At 35.8% G+C, this 23,218-nt stretch overlaps 1 protein-coding gene across 1 annotated transcript; it reads left to right on the top strand.

Moving 5' to 3' along the window:
- The first annotated feature begins 17 nt into the window (after window positions 1–17).
- On the top strand, window positions 18–22,972 carry LOC109034448 (Cytoplasmic FMR1-interacting protein Sra-1). The gene is made up of 24 exons (XM_072303520.1): window positions 18–225; window positions 1,366–1,593; window positions 2,116–2,295; window positions 3,122–3,303; window positions 3,710–3,935; window positions 5,472–5,576; window positions 6,180–6,383; window positions 6,649–6,840; window positions 7,215–7,429; window positions 7,986–8,116; window positions 8,657–8,827; window positions 9,362–9,444; window positions 9,703–9,771; window positions 10,554–10,627; window positions 10,909–11,082; window positions 11,664–11,895; window positions 13,744–13,943; window positions 14,853–14,986; window positions 16,091–16,282; window positions 17,555–17,758; window positions 18,437–18,531; window positions 19,372–19,610; window positions 20,390–20,537; window positions 21,302–22,972. Exons 2-24 carry the CDS (start codon window positions 1,384–1,386, stop codon window positions 21,515–21,517), a joined length of 3,876 nt encoding a protein of 1,291 aa, XP_072159621.1. The 5' UTR covers window positions 18–225; window positions 1,366–1,383; the 3' UTR covers window positions 21,518–22,972.
- Window positions 22,973–23,218: the final 246 nt, after the last annotated feature.

The raw sequence follows: 23,218 nt of genomic DNA, 5'->3' as shown, positions 1-23,218 counted from the left end.
GTGACAACCCCGTACGAAATCCAATGTTTATTGTTTACATGCATTATCACAGGCAACCACGGCCGGTCCCCAGAACGTTCAATTAATTTCAATTTATTTATCCGTCATCTTGTGCGCTCGTTTGGAAGGATTTTACCGAAGACAAGGATTCAATTTCAGGATCAACGAGATTCGGGAAGTCATGGGAAGTGTGGTGAAACCGAAGTTCTGAACAGAACCTCCTAGGTATGAGTCACTTTTCTTGTATCCCTTTCAATCGCCTTTCCTTCAACCAAATCATACCACCAAAGCTAATACTACCGATTCCTCTTTGAGAACGTAGCGAATTTCCCATCACTGAAGTTGTTACAACAGAATTAACATCAGACTCCTGTGACGGAACACGCCTTGTTGTCTGTCGCTGGACTTGTCTTGGAGACTCCGCTATGGACCAAGAGGTATCTCTTTATCTCCTCTTATCTTATTTCGTCAATCGATGGATGCAGGCCAATTCTTGAAACTATGTCGCCATGCTAGGGAAAGGTAAGGAATGTCTGAACTTTGTTTGTGCCTCAAAAAGGAAATTTTTGTTCGTCAACTGTTGACAAAAGCCGTAAACAGTTTACGAACTGCATCATCAAAACCAATCTCTGGTTGTGATTAAATGGACACGGCCTAGCTTTTTATGCAAAATCGCCTGTAATTAAGTATAAATCAATTTTGGTCAACAGTTTACTGTTTTGTAACTGTGCTACGGACCACGTTATCAAACCTGTCGGCGATTTTGGTTGAGAGAGTGAAACCCATCAACAGGCCACCAGGTTCTGATTGGCTAATAAAAATACAAATTTCAGCAACGCGCAGGACAGCTATTCACGGATTTCGTTAATAGTTGACGAACTAGAGGTGTTGTCAGCTAAGTTGGCAGTTGTTTATATTCCACTTGCAAGCAATTGAGATGCAATCATTAAAGAGCGATCGGGGATTGACTGCAGCCCGATCGTGAGCATAGTCATTCCTCAATCCCTAATGGACAGCTGCATTATAGTTGCTTGCAAACAAAATGTAATTAAGTGCCAATTTAGCTGATGACACCTCTACCTCAAGTTAGCAGTATTACTCCTGATAGTTTTACACAAACTTGTTCTATTTCTTAAAGGCATGAAGTTATTTGATCAATTGTATCTACCCTCCACCATCAAGCTCCTCTTGTATTAAATTTTGTTACACTCAAGAATATTTATTTTTGGTTTGCAATGAACTCTCAGTTTTTAATTGTTTACCTAGAGTGGGTATATTTCAAAACCATTCAACTCTCTAAATTCAAGTACCGCAATGCTTATTTGACAAGTCACATTTTTATGTCTTTTTTGGTTTCTTGCACAGAGGAATCAAATTCTGAAAATGGCGGCTGATAAGGTAACACTGACTGATGCCTTATCCAACGTTGACGCCCTAGATGAGCTTACGTTACCCGATGAACAACCATGCATCGAAGCTCAGCCATGCTCTGTCATTTATCAGGCTAACTTTGATACTAACTTCGAAGACCGGAATGGCTTCGTCACCGGGATAGCAAAGTACATCGAAGAAGCCACCGTTCACGCCAGTTTGGTAAGCTTTGTATTCCTGCCGCTTGACCCCTGTTAATCTATCTAATTGAATGGATGCAAGCAAGACATGACATTTTTTTGCAGCAATGCTTTGCACTTTATTATGATACTATTTAACGGATGTTTCGTGTATTAATTCATTATAATATTTTGAAAGTCATTATTTACGCACTGGTTGTTCTAAAATAATTGCAAGACAGTTCCATGCAAGTTTTTCAAGGGCAAAAATTTTAAAAATTGGTAGAGGTATCTATTTTAGAATAGAATCAGAAATATATGTATTTCTTTGATGAAAGGTCACTTGAACCCTGAAGTCAATCTATCCAAGAAGTCCATTTCAGATCGACCATTTTTGAAGTTTTAAAGTATGTGCCCTGAAAACAGTCAATAGGTTTTTTTATTGAAGCTTAATTGACACTGGATTTGGTTGTTTTAAAAAAGCAGAGCTTTGTAACGTTGTGAATTTAAAGTTGTCAATCTAGCAACCTGGCAATGTGTGATATATCTATGTGTAATGCTCTAGAATGAACTTTTGGAAGATGGCTTGGAACATGCGGTCATGCTGTACACGTGGCGATGTTGCTCTCGAGCCATCCCGCAACCGAAGTCTAACGAGCAGCCGAACCGGGTGGAAATCTACGAGAAGACGGTTGAAGTGTTGGCTCCTGAAGTGAACAAGCTGCGTAATTTCATGTACTTTCAGGTGAATAGTATTTTCTTTAGACTTTTTGCCTTTCATTCAGTTTTGGCGTTTGCTGCACTTCCATCTTATTTTTGCTAATATTCATTGGAAAATTCCATTTTTTCAAGGATAGGCTTAAGGTTTAGACCTCAGTTGATTTCATGATGATGAATTCTCACTTGCTAAATTATAATTACTTTTCTGAACCGTTGCCCTGAGGAAAATGCGCACTTCATGGTTGTAGCTTTTCAGAGTCTTCACTGCTAATTTATATTTTAGAAAGGAAACTACTGAGTGAATTTTCAGAAATTTTTATTTAGAAGATTGTAAGATCATGAAGAATATTCAGTAGAAGTTTCAATGAATTACATACATTTGCTTCGATCATAATAGATGAAACATTGGTGAAGATTCTGAGGCCCTGCGACTGATGAGTGCCCTGTCTGTGCTTTAATTTTCTCGAAACTTGGAATTAACAAATCCTGATAATGAATTTGAATTTCACTTGATCACTCTTTTTCTTCATATTTCACTTCGATTACTCTTCAATTCATTTACTTCTATCAAACTGTGTATAAAAATTAGAAAAGCCTTACTTTGAATCATGTTTTTATGTTGAGTACGCATTTCAGCAGCTTCTGTGGTCACTATCATCAGTTGACTGTCAAACGTTGATGGCGGCCAGGGAGGGTAGTTGCTGAAACGCATACTGACCATAAAAGACACTTGTGAAAGTTTGGTTTCCTAAGTTTTGTGCAAATTTAATCACTTAACTTTTACTGTCAAGTAATAATCAGATCAATTTAGAGTGATTATTAATCTCTAACTTCAATTATTTCTTTCGCAGCGGAAAGCCATCGAAAGATTTTGCGCAGAAGTAAAAAGGCTGTGCCATGCTGAAAAGAGGAAGGATTTTGTGTCAGAAGCCTACTTGCTCACCTTAGGAAAATTTATCAATATGTTTGCGGTGCTAGATGAACTGAAAAACATGAAATCAAGTGTGAAAAATGATTACTCTACCTATCGCCGGTGAGTTTATGTCTGTAAAGTATTATAAGATTCTTCCATTTTGAAGTTTTCTCCTGTGTATCTGATTGAAGATTATTTTTAAAAAATGCATGAACAGAAGTAATATCGCAAAAGTCTCTGCAAGAGCTGATCAAAAATAAAAAGTAAAGTTTTTTATGTTTTAATTAACGTTTATTATGTCTCTTGAATCATCTGGCATATCTTCAATTGTCGAGGAATTTTATCCAAATGTGTGAAGAAAATTCCTTTTCTAAACTCGGTGGCAATCTTGTGTCACATTGTAGAGAGTCAAGTCCTTTGTCCTTGACGAAGATTAGCTTTCTCCCTTCCTTCTTGTTGATGTCAAACCTCAACCGTAGCTTTAAAATATTTTGACAAGTTCCTAAACCATTCCTTCTTTTTTCAGTGCCGCCCAGTTCTTGAAAGTAATGGCAGATTCACATACCCTGCAGGAGTCACAGAATTTATCTATGTTTCTTGCAACGCAGAACAAAATTCGAGACACAGTGAAAGAGAATTTGGAAAAAATAATCGGTTATGAAGAGCTTCTGTCCGATGTTGTCAATCTGTGTGTGCACATGTTTGAAACAAAAATGTACCTGACACCCACTGAAAAGCACATGCTGGTTAAGGTGAGTATCATGTCATGTTATCTTCATGATTTGTTCAACCTTAGAAAATGCTTGGTTTTGACATTTTTTTATGAGACCTTGAAAGTGGTTGAATTCTACTCTCTACTGATAATTGTTAGCAATTGATTTACAGAAATGAAGAATAATTTTTACAGTGTGCAAATTGTGGAAAAACATATTTTTTATAAACAATATTGCTGTCTTTCTTAAAAGAGAACCGTAAATAGAGGACCCAGGCTCTTATTACAGGAGAATAATTGTGTTTTGGGAAAGAAATTCAAAAGGCCTTTCAGAGTGCTTGCAAATTCTTCAAAAAGTGCTTGAAGAATACTTCATTTTCAAATCTTGAAGCGGCATGAATCATGATCTTTCATTACAAATTGACTGTCGTTCTACTTTATGTGCATTAAAGACTCTGAAGATCTCAAAATTGAGATTTTAACACTAGCGCTTAAAAAAGTGTTTTTTAAAAATTTTCGCTGCCATAAACGCTCTCACATGTTAAATTAAACTTTTAAATTCAAGAAATGTTACTGAAGTTCAGGCGATTTGTAAACTGTTGATAATATTCTGTCTTTTTGCTCATGTCTAGACAGTGGCTCAGAAGTGTTTCAGAAGCAGATAATTCACGACGAACGCAATATCGAATTGTGTATCGTTGCTCTTGCTTCAACCCTGCGGGTGAACTCATGACGAAAATACAAAAAAACGCGTTATCGACAATTTCACTTAACTGACTTTGCAAACAGAAAAAAACTTTTCGGCTGTGATGGAAACACTTGCTGACTAGTTCAAACTTGCATCCAGACAAGTGGGAACTTGATTCATAACGTCTGAACCAATTGCACAGCTTGCGGACTTGCGGAGGCAAAGTTAACGGAATGAAAAATTACCGAAAAATTCCGTAGGGGTATTTCTTACACGTCTCGGGAAAATTGATGTAACTCGTTAGAGTTTTTAACCAAACTAGCTCAACTTAGGCTCGTTTAAGAGCTAAGAGTATGAGCTATCATCTCCCGCAAACCGCATGTCGATATCTATTGTAGTTCCCGAATGACAGCCTTAGTGCCAGTTGTTTTGGGACAGCCTATGTAATTGTCAGTCCTTCTTCAGCGCTGTTCTTGACTTCATAGCAAGACTGTTCGAAGTCAGTATTCTTTTCTCAGGTTTCACAATATTCCATCTTTGATAAAAATAAGTTTGAGTCAGAATCATCCAAGTCCTCATTTGTGATCAGATCTGTGGAAAGAGACCTTGTCCTCTGGGAGAAAATTTTCCCTTAACTTTTTTCGAACGTCCAAACCACGTTTTTCTACAGCCCCAGAACTTTCTATGGAACTTCAGGGCTAATATCTCCTTCAATTCTTAAGATTTTAGGGTCAAACTTGTGTCAAAATGTCCAGATTTCCTTCCTCCTTGCATTTGCAAAAAGTTAAGGAATATTTTCTCAGGGAAAAGAAGGTCCCTTCTCTCAAATTCGGTCAAAATTACAAGAAAATACTTTCTGGAAAAACATCGTTTTGTCTTGGTTTCCAGGTTATGGGCTTTGGTTTGTTTTTGATGGACAATGAGCTCTGCAATATCAACAAACTCGACCAAAAGAAGAAACTAAATCTCAGTAAAATTGACAGAATTTTCAAGGTACCATTTTGTCTAATTTCATCACAGTCTAATTTTCTACACTAGGCTTGGTACACTTTTTGATAAAGCAGTCAATAATTCCAAATTGTTTTTAGCTCCAGTGTTTTTCGTATTACTTCCAGTTCTTTCGGTATGATAGTTGAACCCTGTATGGCATGAATTAATTTTGGATCTTTAGTCCTATTATCTAGTTTTTTCTAAAATTTCTATTTTTGTTTTTTGTAATAATTACATAAGGACGAATCTTGTGATGATTGTAAAAATGAAATGAAGAAAATGAAACTAAAAATTCGATAATTCTAGGTGACAACCTGCCACAGAACTGCACAAAAATCTGATGGATTAAAATCTATCAAATTGTAAGGATTTAACAATTTTCTCACAGGGAAATGGCAGGGGTGCAGGAGGAAAAAAACAAGTAAACTGTAATATCTGAAAAATCAAACTTTTACTACCTACTCACATTTTGGTTTTTGTCTCCTTCACGAACTTCATTCATCGTGAATATTTTTTATGAATCTTTAACATTCTAATCTTATTTTTTTTAAATCACCGTCTAAATCAACTTTCTGTGTCTGATGTTTTCTCTTTTTCCTTTTTCAGAATCTAGAGGTTGTCCCTCTCTTCGGTGACATGCAAATAGCGCCATTCAACTATATCAAGCGCTCAAAGCATTTTGACCCTGGGAAATGGCCTTTATCGAGCTCTGTTACGATCAGTCCCCAAGCTGATTTGATGGTGCACTTGCCGCAAATACGAGAAGATCATGTCAAGTACATCAGTGAGCTTGCTATCTACAGTAACGAGGTACCTCCTCTTTCTCTTTTTCAAATTCCTCCTACATTTTTTATCATATTTTTATACCTGTGTTTCAGAAATGAGAAGTGTGAATGAACAGTATCCTGCAAATAAAGCGAGAAGTATTGTAATAAGTTTGTAATGTAGAGCATTCTCAAAGGGGAATGAATTTCCATTGAAATCCAGTATATCAAGCATTCTATCTTTTTTCGTTCTTTGCAAGTTTTCATCTAAAAATAACTGATCCATTTTTTCTTCTTTTGATAATTTTCAGGTTAACACTACATTCAAAGAAATGAGATCAGATCAGGAAAACAAGGAAACAGCAGATTTAGCCTTGCGTGGTTTACAATTGCTGTCGGAATGGAGTAGCGTCGTCACAGAGCTTTACTCATGGAAGTTGTTACATCCAACGGATCATCATCAAAATAAAGAATGCCCACAAGAAGCTGAAGAATATGAAAGAGTAAGTGTGGCACCATTCTTGGAAAGTCCTCTCTTGGTCATAGCATTGTTTTTGAGTTTTTCATTTAACTTACTCGCTAACTGAATAAATTAAATGAAAGCTTTTTGAAATTTGAACAGAGTCAAGGAGCTCAGCATTTCAAGGAAAAGTCAAAAAACATTTTAGAAGATACTAGGATGCAAGAGAATTTCCACATTCGGTGGCACTGCAGATAATGTGTATTTTTCAAAATTCTCGATTCGTCCTGTTGTCTCTTTAGTGTAATGTATTTTGAAATGCAGACAGCACTTTAGATTCTAGTTTTGTTTAAACATTTCCTCAAATTTTTGTGAATTTCTCTTCGTTGTTTCTAATCTTTACTTTCCTTTGTCCAGGCAACACGCTACAACTACACAGAAGAGGAAAAATTTGCGCTAATTGAGGTGATTGCGATGATCAAAGGCTTGCAAGTTTTAATGTCTCGTATGGAAACCTTTTTTACAGAAGCCATCAGACGCAATATTTATGCCGAACTCCAGGACTTTGTGCAAGTAATTCTCAGAGAGCCTCTCAGAAAAGCTATAAAGAACAAACGAGACCTAATCAGAAGGTACATTATCTATTCCTTTCTTTCCTTTAAATTTCTTCAATTCCTTTCTTTGAAGCATTTTTTCAGGATGACAAGTTCTCGAAAAGTCTGGTGAAACGTGGAAATGGCAAGGTATTCTGTAACAGAACTTTGAAATTCTTTCTGCAGGCCATAACATCTAATTATTTTCAATTCAAAGAGGCGTGGCGCCAAAAACAAATTAAGATCTTAGTGATCAGTCTGTATGTAATAGATTTTGTTACATGCACCAAAAAAATCTTCAAATAATTGAAAGCTCTTAGCTCTTGTCAGCTTTTTGTTTACTTTTTGCATTCATTTTCTCGGTTGAATTGTGGCCGTGTTAAGCTGAACGATTTGATTTTTTTAAATCACAAATGAAAGGTTACATTTTAGAATGAATCATTCATAAGAAAACAATTACCTTCGCTCTTCCCTGAAGAAAATTCTTGCGATTTAATTTTAATGCATGTAGACAGAATTTTAGTTTTTGAGTCTATGATCTGGCCTTATTATGAGGTTGACCTTGCTTAATTTTCTTTTGATTTTTACATTGCAGTATTTTGGTTTCTGTTCGAGAAACATGTGCTGATTGGCAGCGAGGGGTTGAGCCATCAGCAGATCCTGCGCTGAAAGGAAAGAAAGATCCTGATTCTGGCTTTGGTATCAAAGTTCCTCGAAGGAACGTTGGTATGTAACTCAATTATGTACCACTTAAATAAGATGAACAAAATCTGAAATTTATTAAATTTTTGCCGTTACATAATTAACAATATGAAATATAACTAGAATATTTCAATAGCCATCCTCTAAAGGCAGAAATCTCTTAAAATTATTTGTTACACATCTGTTAAAGTCTAGAATCTTGAAAAATTCTGTGTTGATGGGGTTGTATGCTTCCAACCGGTGATGACGGTCCAGTGGTGTGTGACTTCTAACCATGTTGCACCGAAAATGGAAATAGCTTCAAGTCGAAACACACAAAAAGTCGCAGGGAATGGAGAAATTTTAATGAAACAACCAAAATTTTTTTTTTTTTACAGTACTTCAGTAATAATCAGTGCGTGATTTTTAATAGTGAGCATTAAACTCCCTGTTTTCTTTTGTAAACTGTAACAACTTTTTACTCAGAGCAGTTGAAGAGCTTCAGAAAAATTCCCAGTTAATTATTGAACTGATATTTTTGTTTCCATTTTATGGAATTGTTAAAAATTGTGTTCTTTCTCTCAGGCCCTTCCTCAACCCAGCTTTACATGGTGCGCACGATGTTGGAGTCCTTGATAGCAGATAAATCAGGAGGGAAAAGAACTTTGAGGAAAGATATCGATGGCCAGTATCTGATGCAAATAGACCAATTCCACAAAACATCGTACAATTGGAATTATCTTCTTAGTTTTAGTGGTGAGAGCACCTTTTTTGAAGCTTATTCAGGCCACCATGAGCATGCCAAACTCCAAATTGAAAGAAAAAAATCCAGAAAACGGTGCCAACGGAATTCAGCAGAAAATTTTCACAAATGAAAAATGTTTCTGATGAACGTCATGCAGTTCCTGAAAAGAGTTTAATCGCCAAAAATTTGAAAATTTTCTTTCAATGTGCTAAATGAATTTTTGTAAACCTTACAGTTGGTCATTTTCCAAATATTCGAAATTTGTGTCTTATCTTTTCAAAATAAAATTATGAAGTAAAAAAAAGACGCAAGTAATCTTCAAAATTACTTTCCTGCATTCGACAGAAACTTCAATTTTTTCTGAGATGAGCAGTTTTCTAGGGAACATACTGAATGATTGTATAACCAACTGACCAACTTGAAGTCTTCTTCGTTTTAATCCTAACCTCTTTTTAGTGCACAACGGATCCTATAAAGTGAGTTGATGTACGATACCAGCTTTAATGCAATTTTTCTCTACAGAACTACTTTTTGCTTTATTTCAGAGTCCTTACAACAATGCTGTGATTTATCTCAGCTTTGGTATCGTGAATTTTACCTTGAAATGACCATGGGGCGACGTATTCAGGTAAATATAGAAAACTTACATCATCATTTAAAATGAGCCATAAAATTAATCTAAGTAACTTTCTATTCATCTTTCGGTCATCTGCTCGCAAATACCTGTTGCATGATTTTTTTTATTTAAACCAAAAGAGCGTCATTTAAGTAACAACCTAATTATGTTCAGAAATAGCCAGGATAGAAACTCAGTTTTTGCACGGCTTCGACAAATTTCAATCTCAACTTCTTTTTGATGTATTTACATTTTGTCTTCGTATTTCAGAAATGCACAGTGCGACATCAACACAATGAAGAGTGCAGCGATCTCATCACAATGGAAAAACGCATACAGGTGAATATTATTCTTGCGCATTTCTATTTTTTTGCATCATGCTGTCCAGAATTCCTGGAAACAGGAATTAGTGCTGAACCTACATTAAATCCCAGAAAATTTTGAAAGACTCTTGTGAAATGAGTTTTTATTTGTCTGTTAAATCATCGGTACCATATGCTTTAACGTAAAATGAATTTAAATTTTCTGGACTACTGTGCATCCAAAATTTTTAGACGAGTTTCATGTGATAATTGATTGCTGAATGCTGAAAAACTTTCCGTAAAAGTAGTCATGATAATAGGTTTTCATTCAAGAACTCTAAGGAAGGTTCTTTACAACGTAACTTTTTTTTCATTTTGAGCAATATGAAATGCACCTTTGTCATCAAATGTTCTTTTTTCTTCGGGCTTTATCGTTACTCAATGCAGTTTTAGCAACAACTGAAATCGATCTAAAGGGAAGTTAAAGCTCGTCCCAGATAAAAATGCTGGTCTTAAGCCTCAGCAAGTGTTTTATCTATCCCGAAAACATCTGTGCTGGCTTTGTCATTTGAATGATGAAGAATTTCAATTTTTTCATTGTTTAAATTTTGAATATATGGTTGATGTTTTTATGGAGTAAGCAAAATTGGGCTCAAGTCTTGAAATCAGACTCCACGCAGAATGAATGAAGGACATTTTTATCCGGAGCGTGATCCAATACTGGTTTCCTTTGACGTACAACACAATTTCTATCCATGCACCATTTGAGTGATTCTTCTCAAAATCTGAAAAATAACTTATTACTTTCTTTCTTCACAGTTTCCAATTGAAATGTCAATGCCGTGGATTTTGACCGATCAGATTCTACGTACAAAAGAGCCTTCAATGATGGAGTAAGTAGAAAACGCTTCTTTCTGTAGTTGATTTCTTTTCATATTCATCCACTCTTCTGAAACCACTGATGTGATTGTTCTATCTATAAAATTTGTAACAAAATACTTCATAAAATGTAAAAAAAAGTGTTTGTGATAACTTAAATTTAAAGTTAAATCTGCTAGGGCTTCAGTTAAAGAACCCTGTTTTTTATGTTTGCAAGAACTTCTTTGGAATTAAGGTCAATTCAAAATTATAATTCATTGCTTCATGAATTAATTTCTGTATCTCTTCTTTTCAGGTTTGTCTTATACCCGTTAGATCTCTACAATGACAGTGCTCACTATGCTCTGACTGTCTTCCGCAAACAATTTTTATATGATGAAGTTGAGGCAGAAGTCAATCTGTGCTTCGATCAGTTCGTTTACAAACTTAGTGAGCAGATATTTGCTCATTATAAGCAACTCGCAGCTAGGTATTATTTGTTTATTAACCTGTTAATTTTTATTTTATTTCCCTACTTTCGCATTTTCTTTCTTTTTTTCCTCTTTATAGAATGCATTTTTTTGGTGAAGCCTCCTGTAAAAGTAACCTTCTGTGACGTTCGGTGATTCATTGGCTATGTATTGACAACATATACATAATTAATTTGTTGTTGAGAACTTTTTTAAGTTCAATATTCTTCTACCTGTAAAATTCAAACCTGCTTAAACCAGCGAGTTTTAATTACAAAATGAAATTAATTTTCTCTGTCTTTTCAGTAATTTTTTTATTTCTTATTCACTGATTTTTTAACATGATAATTAGCTATTAAATCACAATGTATCATCACTCGAGTGGTATTTTTGAAAAATAATTTTGACTGTTGTACGTATTAAGTCACAAATGTTTTATTTGTTTCTTTTTTTTTTTAAATCAGAGTGCCTGAAAAATTCTAATCTCTAATGAGAAGAAAAAAATTAGAAGGTGTGTTTGTTTTGTAAAACATAAGAATTGTATGTAAACAATATTCTTGGATCTTTCTTCTAATGTTGAATGTGTCTATCTCTCTTTCAGTATTTTCTTAGATAAACGTTTTCGTGTTGAGTGTGTGGCCATGGGAACTTATTTGCTGGCATATCCGCGCGCAAACCGGTATGAAACACTGTTGAAGCAGCGACATGTGCAATTGTTGGGTAGATCAATCGACCTCAACAAACTAATTACACAACGCATCAACGCTGACATGCAGAAATCTCTTGAGCTTGCCATTTGTAAATTTGAAGGGGGAGACATAACAGGTGTTGCTGTAAGTTTTCAAAGTTTTTATTTTCTGTGAAATGAGGGGGAAAGCCTTAATCAACAGCTGTCGATGTGTATTAATTTACTTGATGTACTATCTGCCCTTTTCGACAAAAATTCGACACTTTCAATCAAAGAATTGGGAAATGTGTCCAAGACAGGTGGCAAGAACATAATTTTCCAATCTCGAATCGGAATGAATTCATTCGTGTTTATATCAGTCTGTTAATTGAATCAATACATGCAGAAGGCACCGAAGTTCAACAATTCTTGGAAGATATTGCAATCCTTGAGAAACAATTGATTTCAGAGATTTGATTTGGTATTTTTCCTAAAACCTTGAGTTAGGTTTTTTACCCAATCCAGAATTTTACTATAGGCACTATCAAGTGCAATTCTTGACCAATCGCTATCTTCTTCTCAATAACTTGGGTGATACAAAATAAATGGTTGATGGTTGATCTACTAGCTCTGAAACCCGCTTGCACTTCAGCCTCGTGATGCATGCATTCCTCTTCAATTTTAGCTTTAAATATCTTGCCATCTGGTCGTTCCGGTCACCGACAATCCACAATAATTTTTGAGATCATCCTATTCTCCTTATATGTGGGTAGCTGTAATCCAATATTCTTTCCACTCCTTTGGGACTTCATCACCCCTGGCACATTTATCCATTAAGTCCCTTAAGCAATGGAATAGTCTGTTGGACCCACATTTAATTAATTCTGAGGGAATATCTCTGGGTCCATAAGCTTTCGCCTCTTCAACTCCCTGACGGCTTTAACCACATCAGAGAGCTGGACTGACAAAGTGGAGGCCTCATTGGTGTTTATCTGCGTGCCTTCTGAAACTCTGGTCGCCATTTCGTCAATAATTGACTAAAATGGTCCTCTAACTGGCGGATCGACATTGGAGATAAAATGTCACGCTTCATATCCCTTCTCAGGCCTTTTAACAACTTCCAGCTTTCAGCACTCTTTCTGCCCCCGAGGGAGAAAAATATCCATAACTTTCCTAAAAAAAATAAATGTTTACTGCCTGGGAATTTGGCAACATTCAAAGGTTCATGCAGCGGTTTTCCCTAACTTGGCAGTATACTCTGCTTACTAAAGTACGGCCCTATCCACACAAGCAAAAGGGCAAATTACTTCCACAAATCAGTGTTTCCAGGAACAAGTTATAGCTGTAGAGTTTAAATGTTCCTGGGAGTTCCTGGAGCAAGTTCGCCCAAAGTTTCGAGAATCAAGCCCGTGTGGACAAGGCATACTCTACCTCCACATAAAAACGTTCATTTGATGAAGCAATAATAAAATTGTTTATCTTACATGCACGTCAAGAGTAAATTGATTTCCATTCCCAAAAATTGACGTCACGTACCTGAAACATGAAAAAAAGACAGGAATGTTAGTTCTGAATAATGCATTAACCAAAATGTGACATTCTAAGTTAATTGGTGTTAAGTTTTGAGCAATTTTCCTCCCAGATCCCAGGATAGAATATTAAATCTCGTAAGTTAAGTCCTGGCTGCTGATGTTTACAAAATTTGTAGCAAAATTAGACAGTTATCCTTCGATTTGAGTCGCTATCAAGTTTTAATCATTCACCAGTTCGAAAATTCAGCCCTAATTTTGAATTGACCTTATCTGACTTTGATTTTTAGTTAACCGTGGTTGTAAATGTGCTCTCGAATTTTTCATATCCGAGTTGAGTTTGAAAATAGTGTGTTCATTTTATTCCACATTAAATTTTTGATGAAGGAACAGTCCTGTAAAGTACTAATTTCTAATCGCTAGAAGTATTTTTTTTTTTCAATATTTACCACATCTTGTAATTTTACTACATTTGCTTATTGCAGGAATTGGATGGTTTGCTACAAGTGAACAGACTGTGTCATAAACTTTTGAGCAAGCATTTGACGCTTGATGAATACGATGCCATGTTCCGAGAGGCTAATCACAACGTTTTAGCTCCCTATGGCAGGATTACCTTACACGTTTTTTGGGAGCTTAATTACGATTTTCTACCAAATTATTGCTACAATGCTGCAACTAACAGGTATGTGTTAAGTTTTCCGTAAGTAAGCCTCTGATCTAGAGGGTGACAAGTCGAGACAAAAAGTCTCTGAAAACCCAGAAAAGGCAGGGAATTCCTGCTGAACATGGAATTTCATTTCTTCAGCTAAAAAATGTCATTAGCTTCTAATGTTATTATATGCTCGTTTGACAAAAATCAGAAATTTTGCCTTTTAGCTCTAATATATTTTAGACCTAGGGATTTTGATCAGTCAGTGCTTTAAAGAAAAAGAAAAAAAAAGAAAGAAAGAAAAGAAAAATATAAGAGAAAATTTTTATGCTGCTGTTATGCTATTAACTGCATCAGATGCTGCCATAAATCTATCAATAAGTAAAAAATTTACTGGGATACTTGTGATCATCTTCTTTTAATTTTTTCGGACAATTTTGTTTGCAATTTAATCCAAACTGGGTATCTTATAAATTTCAAGAAACGATATGCATTTTTCTCAAAAATTCATGTTTCAACCAAGGAAATTTGGCAACTCTTGAATGTTCATATATCAGAATACTTAACTTTGCTGTATTTTCTAGCAACCCAGCCCTATCTTCTCTGTTAATTTTTCACAATTTTTTAAAATGTTTGCATCAGGTCAGCACTGAAAAATTTCATAATTGCGGTGTGTTAGGCGGGTCTGTCAAAGAGGGTTAAAGTGTTGAAAGGGAGTGAAGGCTCCAAAAATCAGCAAATAATACAGCACATAATACAGGGATGCCCCTCCTCTTGAGAAATATTGAGGAGCGCTTTTTGATTTCAAATCATGTTCAATTGCTCCGCATACTGTCTAAAATTAGAAACTTATCCTCCTTAGCCTTCTCATTCCAGTTCAGAATAGTGGCTTGTTTTGTGCTTTTATTTTATTTCATTCACTTAAAATTGAAATGTCTACAGGTTTGTGAAATGCCGTGGAATCACGTTTACGAACCCTGTGCATAGAGACAAGCCTCCACAAATGGGCCACGCTTATCTCTGGGGGAGCAAACAATTGAATCTTGCGTACACTACAATTTATAGTCAGTATACAGGTAAGGAGACAGTCACCTTTTTCCAAATAACCATCACTAATTAATTTTGGCCTTCGTGTATAGGTGCCTGCAAAGGCCCCATTTGGCCCCAGACCAGTTCTTTTTGCAATAAAAAGAAAAATACTTGGGCGGAAGAACCACTTTTTACAATCCTTCAATTTTGGGTTAGCAATGACAGTGTAATAAGAGCTTAATCGATATTCTTTAGTGCTAAAAAATTTTACATACGTTTTCTGGTATGTAAGTTGCTGAATTTGTGGAAACTTTGTGCAGCCATGTTTCATTTACTTTGCTTTGGAAAAGCTTATGGTTTTCTGCCAATGTGCCAAAGCTAGGGAAAACCTGGGAATGTCTGGGAAAAGGACAGAAGTGTCAAGGAAACATTGTTGAACCACCTTTATTTGCTCTCTACAATGGATTTGAGGTATCGAACAACAAATTTTGCATGAAAACTATTTCGAGTTACAGCTTTACATCCATCTCGCGTATCCTTAATAGTCGGGGAACTTTACCAAATGTGTCAGGGAAATATCAGGGAATTTAATTTTCTTAATTCTGTGGCAATCCTGCTGGGATTTTTATTAAAAACAAAATTAACAATAAATGCGATAAGATCTGTGAAATGGGACCTTGTCTTCCGGGAGAATATTTTCCTTAACTTATTGCAAACACTTAAAGGATGTTTTTCTGGAATGTAACAATTATTGCTTTGGCAATACAGGATTAATGCCTCCTTCAATTTTCTAGATTTTGAGGGTCTAACTTGCGCTGAAATATCCACATTATCTTCCTCCATGCATTTGTAAAATATTAAGACAAATTTGCCAGCGGAAAAGTCCCTAACTTGACCTCTGTTGGCATGGAGATTTTTTTCCTGCAGATCTGATTTTTTTTTTCTAAAACTGAAAAAAACGACATAGTTAGGCTTGAAGAATCCAAGAATAAAAGCGAATAAAACACAATGTAGCATTTTACTATAAATGCATTAAATTAAGACCAAAATGTCTTTATCTTTTTACTTTAATTGCCTGTTTGTGAGTTTTAATTTATATTTTCATGTCATTTTCATCCTTGCACTCCAACTCATATTCGCTTCTGTTGTAGGTTTTGTCGGTCCTTGCCACATGCGCAATATGTGCAGATTATTAGGTTATCAAGGCATCGCAGTAGTAATGGAAGAGCTCCTCAAAATCGTCAAATTACTCATCCAAGGAAACCTCCTTCAGTTCACTAAGACCCTGATGGAAGCAATGCCTAAAACATGCAAGCTTCCACGATACGATTATGGATCTCCAGGTTTGTTCAAGTTACCTTCTTTCTTTTCTAATCTGCCGTTACTTTTTTTTTTTTTTTTTTAAAGTTTGTTTTTACTCCTATGGTGACAAAAGTAGAGGGTGAGCCAGAAAATCTACCATGGAAAGAAAACACGCTGTTGCTCAATTCTAGATTTTCACTTTTTTTCCAAGAAAATGTATCATTAAACGAAGGCTAACAGACACATATCGACGGTGAAACTACCAAACCACGTATCTCGTTTGCGGTGTTTAAAAATCTACGCTCACATTTTATTTTTTTGAAGTAGACCAAATCAATATCACTCCTTGAAATTTAACGGAATTTTCTCCGCACAAAGAGGAAAAATCACAGAAATTTTCAAGACTGGATGTTAAGTAGTTTTTCATTTAAAAAATAAAGTATGACGGGAAGTCTGCGACGTCGCAAACCGAGATACGTGGTTTGGTAGTTTCACCGTCGATATTCAATACAAATTTTTTTTAAACCCACTTACACGTATAAGTTTGCGATACGACGATATGACGTCACTTGCACGTTTTACAAGCAAGTGAGTTTAAAATTTTATTGATCATTTATCTTGTGCGGGTCTCCAAACAAATCTTGGACACATAAAACTCAGATTTTCAGAACAGCTTTGGCTTATCATTGAAATTACGAATTGAAGAAATGACACATACTGAGGATCAGATTTTCCTCCGAATTGAACATAGTAGAAGGAAGAAGAGTGCAAAATATGGAATAAGATATAATGTTTTTGCTTTGCTCGGCAGGAAGAGATATGATTTGAAGCACTTAAGTCGTGTTTTTTCTCCTAAAAATTTTTCTTACAAAATGATGGATGCATCTGCAAGTTTGGAAAGTAAATTCCTAAACTAAATACAATAGTTCACCAGGCAGCGAATCGAAAGAATAATTTTTTTGTTCTTTGTTTACAATTGTTTGGAAGATCAGTTTCTTTTTGTTTAATTGTTACATGGCAATCTCTGAAATGTTGAATAGTGCCATCCAAGTGTCACTTATTTACTTTTTTATGAATATGTAGCAGTGAGCAAGAGACAAGTAATCTTCTTGATTTAAAGTATTCTTTGAAGCTTTTAAAATTATGTTTGTACATCCTTGAAAAATCCTTAACACTCCTTGATTTTACTCATTAAAATTCCTGGAAAAGTCCTTGATTTTGGTTCTAAAAAGCGATCATGAGCTGTGGTCAGTAAGTCATGGGCATGTCATGGTGAGTGAAAATTAATTGATGATTTCTCTTCTTTTTTCCAGGGGTCCTCGGTTATTATCACGCTCAATTAAACGATATCGTTCAGTATCCAGATGCCAGGACGGAACTGTTTCACAACTTCCGTGAGTTTGGCAACACGATCCTATTTTGTCTACTCATGGAGCAAGCACTTTCCCAGGAAGAAACGTGCGACTTAGTCCATGCTGCTGCATTCCAGAATATTTTGCCAAGGCCGTTCTGTAAAGGTAAAGACTCTCTCAATTCAAAGCTTGAAATGTTTGAAAATTATTCGAAATGAGACTTTCAGTCCGGGATCTCCTCCAAAAAATTGAAATTTCTGGGTCTTGAAAAGTTAGAGAATTTTATCCAACTCTAAAAAGCCAATGGATTTTTCTGCGGAATCTTGAAATTTTTTTCTTCCAGCCAAGAAGTGTATTTTCTCAATTTCATGAGACAGTGTCTTTAAAATTTTTCATGGAAAGGATTTTTATAAATGATACCAAACATGAACAAGGTTATTACTCGGAAAAAATGCGGAACGTTGTCCCTTTAAAATCTTTTGCAAAGTACAATTCACACAATTAGAAGTTTGGAAATCAAATCCTTAATGAGACATGAACAAATATTTTTAACTAAACAAAATGAAAGTCAGATTATAAAAATGACAGATCATTCGTAATTTTGCCATTTAACCAATGTTAATTGTATACACTTTAATCCTGTTGTGGACCTTTAATCCACATTTCTGGACGCCTCATCTTCTCATTTGTTTTCCTCGCAAATTTAATAGAGTAAACATGCCGCACAGTACTTCATTCCATAGCCTTTGGAGAGGTCCATTATAGTATTTAGCTTCTCTGTTTGAATTAGTGATTTCTGATTTTTTTAAAGACTATTTTCTAATCATTTGCTTTATTTTCCAGAGGGTGAGAAACCAGAAGTTAAGTTGCGGAAGCTAGAAGCCAAATTTGATTCTCTTCATATTGTCGCACATGTAGAAAAACTTGGATCCGCCAAGGTGAGTAATTTATAAGTTGGCAATCTATCAAAAGGAAAAAAATATGCTTCACCTTACTTTTAGATACAATGAAAGTACGATGAGGTAGGATGGAATGACTCTCATTGTTCTGTGAGAAAATTGGACAACATCAAATGCATTAAGGCTGATTCCAGTTTTAATCCGTCCAAACAACGTTGTATTATAGATTGGATGTATTTCTATCAAACGGAACTATGTGCATTATGATGTGAGCCTTGTTATGGGTGTATTCTTATGGGTCTCAGGGCTCATGTCTTAATGCACATAGTTCTGTTTGATAGAAATACGTCCAATTCTATTTATTGAATGAGATCATTAATATTATAGGAGCAATTCAGTTTCATCAGATTGCTCTTTAAAAGCGTGGCTCTGTATAATGTCAAGAGACCTTCTTTTACAATCTTATTGTTTGGATAATCGCTCACTAGATGGCGCAAGTTTACTTGTGCCAGCGACCGCTTGCCCAAGTCTCGGTCTGGTTTTCATGACCTCTCCGAGCTTGATAGCAGGAAATTCAGGAGGCTGCGCTGTACTAAGGATTGGCCCAACAAGGCTGAAATGCATCTGGAGTTGCCTTCCTAAATGGTTGTTACTAGTGTTGCACCAAACAGCGTAACTCTTTAAGTATAAATTGTGCTTGTGTATGAGCTTTTTCCCTCTGTATTGAGATTTTCAGCTTTGTGCTGAATTTTTACGCTCGTTGGCTAAAAAATTCCAACATACTGTCTTGTAGACCTTTTTTTCTTTCTTTTGTTTGTGCTGTTTTTTTTTTGTCTTTTAGTTTCTAACATTACTTTCTTCTTTTTATATTTCTTCAAGCAAACTATGATTGCCAAAGAAGGAGACCTTTTGACGCGCGAGAGATTGTGCTGCGGTTTGTCGATATTTGAAATCGTCTTGTCACGCCTTCGTGGGTTCCTTGATGATCCCATCTGGGTGGGAGTTCCGCCCACCAACGGAGTCATGAATATTGATGAGTGCACTGAATTCCATAGGCTGTGGTCTGCTCTGCAATTTGTTTATTCCATTCCTGTTGGAGAGACAGAATTTACTGTAGAGTAAGTATTTGTTCTTAGTTTATTCTCTCCCTTGGTTTTGAAGTTATGAAAGGAAGATGGCCCGTTAAATTCAAAACTACTTCCAACTTTTTTTTCCAAAATGTTACTTACTTCGTCTCCGTTTAACTTGAGCCCTTTTCATTCTTTTTAAAGAAAAGTATAACATTCTTTTTTCTTCAAATTATAGTGCAGTACAGATTATGATGTGTAAGAACGTGATAGTTTTCATTTTTATCGAGGTACAATGGTAAACAGATGTGGTAGCTTACCCTCGATCACCACGCGCCACTTAGTAATGGGCTTACTTCAAATTACGAATTTTCCACAATGGCCCGCTACTAAGTGGCGAGTTGTGATCGAGGGTAAGCTACCACATCTGTTTATTGATGTGTAAAAAATTCATAGAAAATTTTGAACGGTTCGATTCCTTTCAAAACTTAGATGAGAGAGGCGTTGCTGCTGTGTTGCACTGTTTAAATGTGTCCAAGTGTGGATGTGTTCAGATTTTTTTCATTCTTTCTTAATCTCATCAAGTTGTATGCCTCAGCATGTTCCTGCAATAATAACTCCAAATAATTTAGTGCAAGTAGATGCAAGAAAGTCTTCTAGGACCTCCCTCCAAAAATCAGTGTTCTACTTCACCCATCGCTCTTGCAGGACGAGACCCCTTTTCGAAGAATGTTTAATTCAAGTAGATAATATTTGTACGAAGATTAATGTGCTTAAATCTCTTGATGGTTGACTTTCTTTTTACTTATTATTCTCGTGTCGTCTTTCAGGGAACTTTTTGGTGAAGGTCTCCACTGGGCCGGCTGCACAATGATCGTTCTTCTAGGACAGCAACGCAGATTCGAAGCCCTCGACTTCTGTTATCATATTTTAAGAGTTCAGAGGGTTGACGGGAAAGATGAAAATGTCAAAGGCATTGTAAGTCCATTAAATTATACTTTACCAGGAATCCTCAGAAAATTTCATCAAGTCAGAGAAATCGGGGAAAATTCAAGGAATTACATGGCAGAAATTGGAAATTTGAAAAATCTTGAATTTTGGAAACTGAAAAAACATCACTGTTGTTGACACGATTAAAAAAAATCTCATCAGTCAGGTTCAGGGCTCAATGCTCGGAGTTATGTTTTTATCATTTGTAGTGTAATTAACCAATCCAAAAAAAGTTCATTTTTAGTTCCATGTGTCAAAATAATCGACATGAAAAGCAGAAAATTGTGATTATTTTGGTCATGAGAAACCTTGAAAAGTCAGGAAAATTTTTCCCGACAAGGCTGTAGACACCCGGTTTAGTTCACAGGAATTTTCCAAGATTTTTCTAACGATAACAACCTACAAAAATCGAGTTTAAAGTTGCGTAATGTGAGCTTCTAGTTTAATGGATATTACCCAGAAAGCTAAGATAGCATCTGAAAATATCTGTCCTGTTGCAAGTAGATTTATGAGTGACCCATTGTCCCATTATGACTCCTCTGCTGAGATTCATGGCCTCAGTAGGTATTCCAATACACAACTACGTGTAGTGAAAACAATTCAAGAATCAGGATTTGCCAAAATAAAAGACAGATCTTGTCTAAAAAAGATAAATTGATCCGGAGTAAATACATTTAAAATTATTAATTATCTAAAGCATCCATCTGTTTCCTGAGTTAGGTTTTTTGAATGTTGTTAATTTCTTGTTTCAGAACCTCAAACGGATGGTAGACCGAATCCGTAGGTTCCAGGTGCTGAACTCTCAGATATTCGCAACATTAAACAAATACCTGAAATCAAGCGAAAACGACAGTGCCTCAGTCGAACAAGTCCGCTGCTTCCCACCACCGATTCACCCCTCCCTTGCAGCGCACGCACACTACTATAGACCGGAGACCCTGCAGTCACAAACTGTGCATAACCTCTGAATTCCCCCACTGAAAGGAACTTGTGATTTATCTTCGTCTCAAGGATTATTTCATTCCATTTGTAAAAGGCTCACTGTTATGTGAGAGATTGTGATAAGGAAATTTTAGTTCCAGAGTGTGAACACAGTACCTCTTATCCCCCTTTTTTCTTACGTTCAATTTCTTCTATTATTTATGCAGGCATTTGGTATCCAAAACGCGTTTTGTACCTACTGAAGAGTAGCTCTCCGTGGGTAAAAACTGTGTGAAACTTAAATTTTATCATATTGAATCTAAAGTTGCATTTGTGCTGTCAGGTTTGTACGAAGAAATGAGCACTCCAACCTGGGTCTTGTTAAATAATGACTACGCAAGATATTTTGATTCCAAACATTTTTGGTACGATTGTTTGTCTAACTTAGCTAACGGCCTCATCACCCGCAGCTTGAGAATTCTTCTACGCCTGGCAATGCTGCTTATACCAAAGGTTGGTGTTATGATCTCTCAGTCATCTGAAGACAATCCTTCTGGGTTCGTTCTTCTCAATTATGTTACGACACCAATTTCTAATATGTCTATTATGTGTACAAAGCCAATTAGTTGATTTGCCATACTTAGTGAATATACAAGACACGCAAATTATTTATCATTGCACCGTATTTGCAAAATGCTTGATTACTTTATTTAGTGCAAGGATATTGATTTTCCCACTTAATTGTTCTGTCTTGATGGGAATAAGCGATCATGCAGTTCACGAAGATGCATGTTTGTTAATTCTCACCCATCGGTCAGTTATTTTCGGAGTATTTTAGTCTCGAAAAATTGTTCGAGGTTCTCCGTCTTCCATTTTTCATTTTTTTTTATTTTTTTATTCTCATTTATTTCTTAATTGTTATGTGATAAGATATAGTTAACCTCCAGTGCAGTGTAGTAATGAAAATGATTTAAACCGGTAATTATTATGTATCTTCCTGCGACCTCTGTGGCCAAGGAATTGAATTTTTGTTAACAAAAAATCCGTGGTGCAATCTTTGTAGAGATTTTGGGAAAACTTTGAACAAAGAGCCCAAGAAGAGGTTTAATTTCCGCAAAATCTGTTCAAATCTCAGATCCTTGAGCTTTTTAGGGCATTTTTAAAAATTTCTACCGGAATTTGAATATGTAGGTTATTAAGCTTCTGCTCTGAGATTACCTACTGTTGCTGACTTAATGGTCAACTCTCTCATTATTGGCTTTTTAATTCTTTGTAAACGTCCAACCAAACGCGAACACTCTGCTGTGTGTTTACTATCAGGAAAGTTAATGTGGTTTTAAAAACCTGAAAAAAAATTGTTTAGAAAAATCAACCCTTGATCAGTGTAGTGATCCTCTTGTACATCGCTTCTCAATTTTATATGAGTTTTATATGTAATCGTATGTGTATAATTTTTATCATTGTACGAAATAATTTATTAAATCAGTAGCTTTTTATTTACATTTTGAGACGGTATTTTTTCAAGTATCTTGTCTGTTATCCACTGCTTGGTTTGTCTGGGGAAATATCTCTCTGACTCTGTGAGACTCTGTGTTTCTGCAGAAGTATCTAATGCTCACTGGGAAGATGGTTGAAAGAGCTATCATTCAGTCTGCAGAGTGTGGAGCACTGGACTGTCAAGCTAAGGAAAAACGCTGTATGAACCTTCAGGCGTTGCCAATTTTCCTTTTATAAAAAGCGAATTTCCT

Source organism: Bemisia tabaci, chromosome 8 (genome assembly GCF_918797505.1).
Source record: "Bemisia tabaci chromosome 8, PGI_BMITA_v3".
NCBI lineage: Eukaryota > Metazoa > Arthropoda > Insecta > Hemiptera > Aleyrodidae > Bemisia > Bemisia tabaci.
The sequence above is the reverse complement of the archived record's forward strand: the minus strand, read 5'-3'. Positions and strand labels throughout refer to the sequence as shown.

Bases quoted from the DNA above. Each gene is read 5' to 3' on its own strand.
- LOC109034448 (XM_072303520.1), top strand. From the start codon at position 1,384: ATGGCGGCTGATAAGGTAACACTGACTGATGCCTTATCCAACGTTGAC. The intron at 8,828-9,361 runs GTGAGAGCACCT...GCTTTATTTCAG, and splicing joins TTATCTTCTTAGTTTTAGTG to AGTCCTTACAACAATGCTGT. The intron at 9,445-9,702 runs GTAAATATAGAA...TTCGTATTTCAG, and splicing joins CCATGGGGCGACGTATTCAG to AAATGCACAGTGCGACATCA.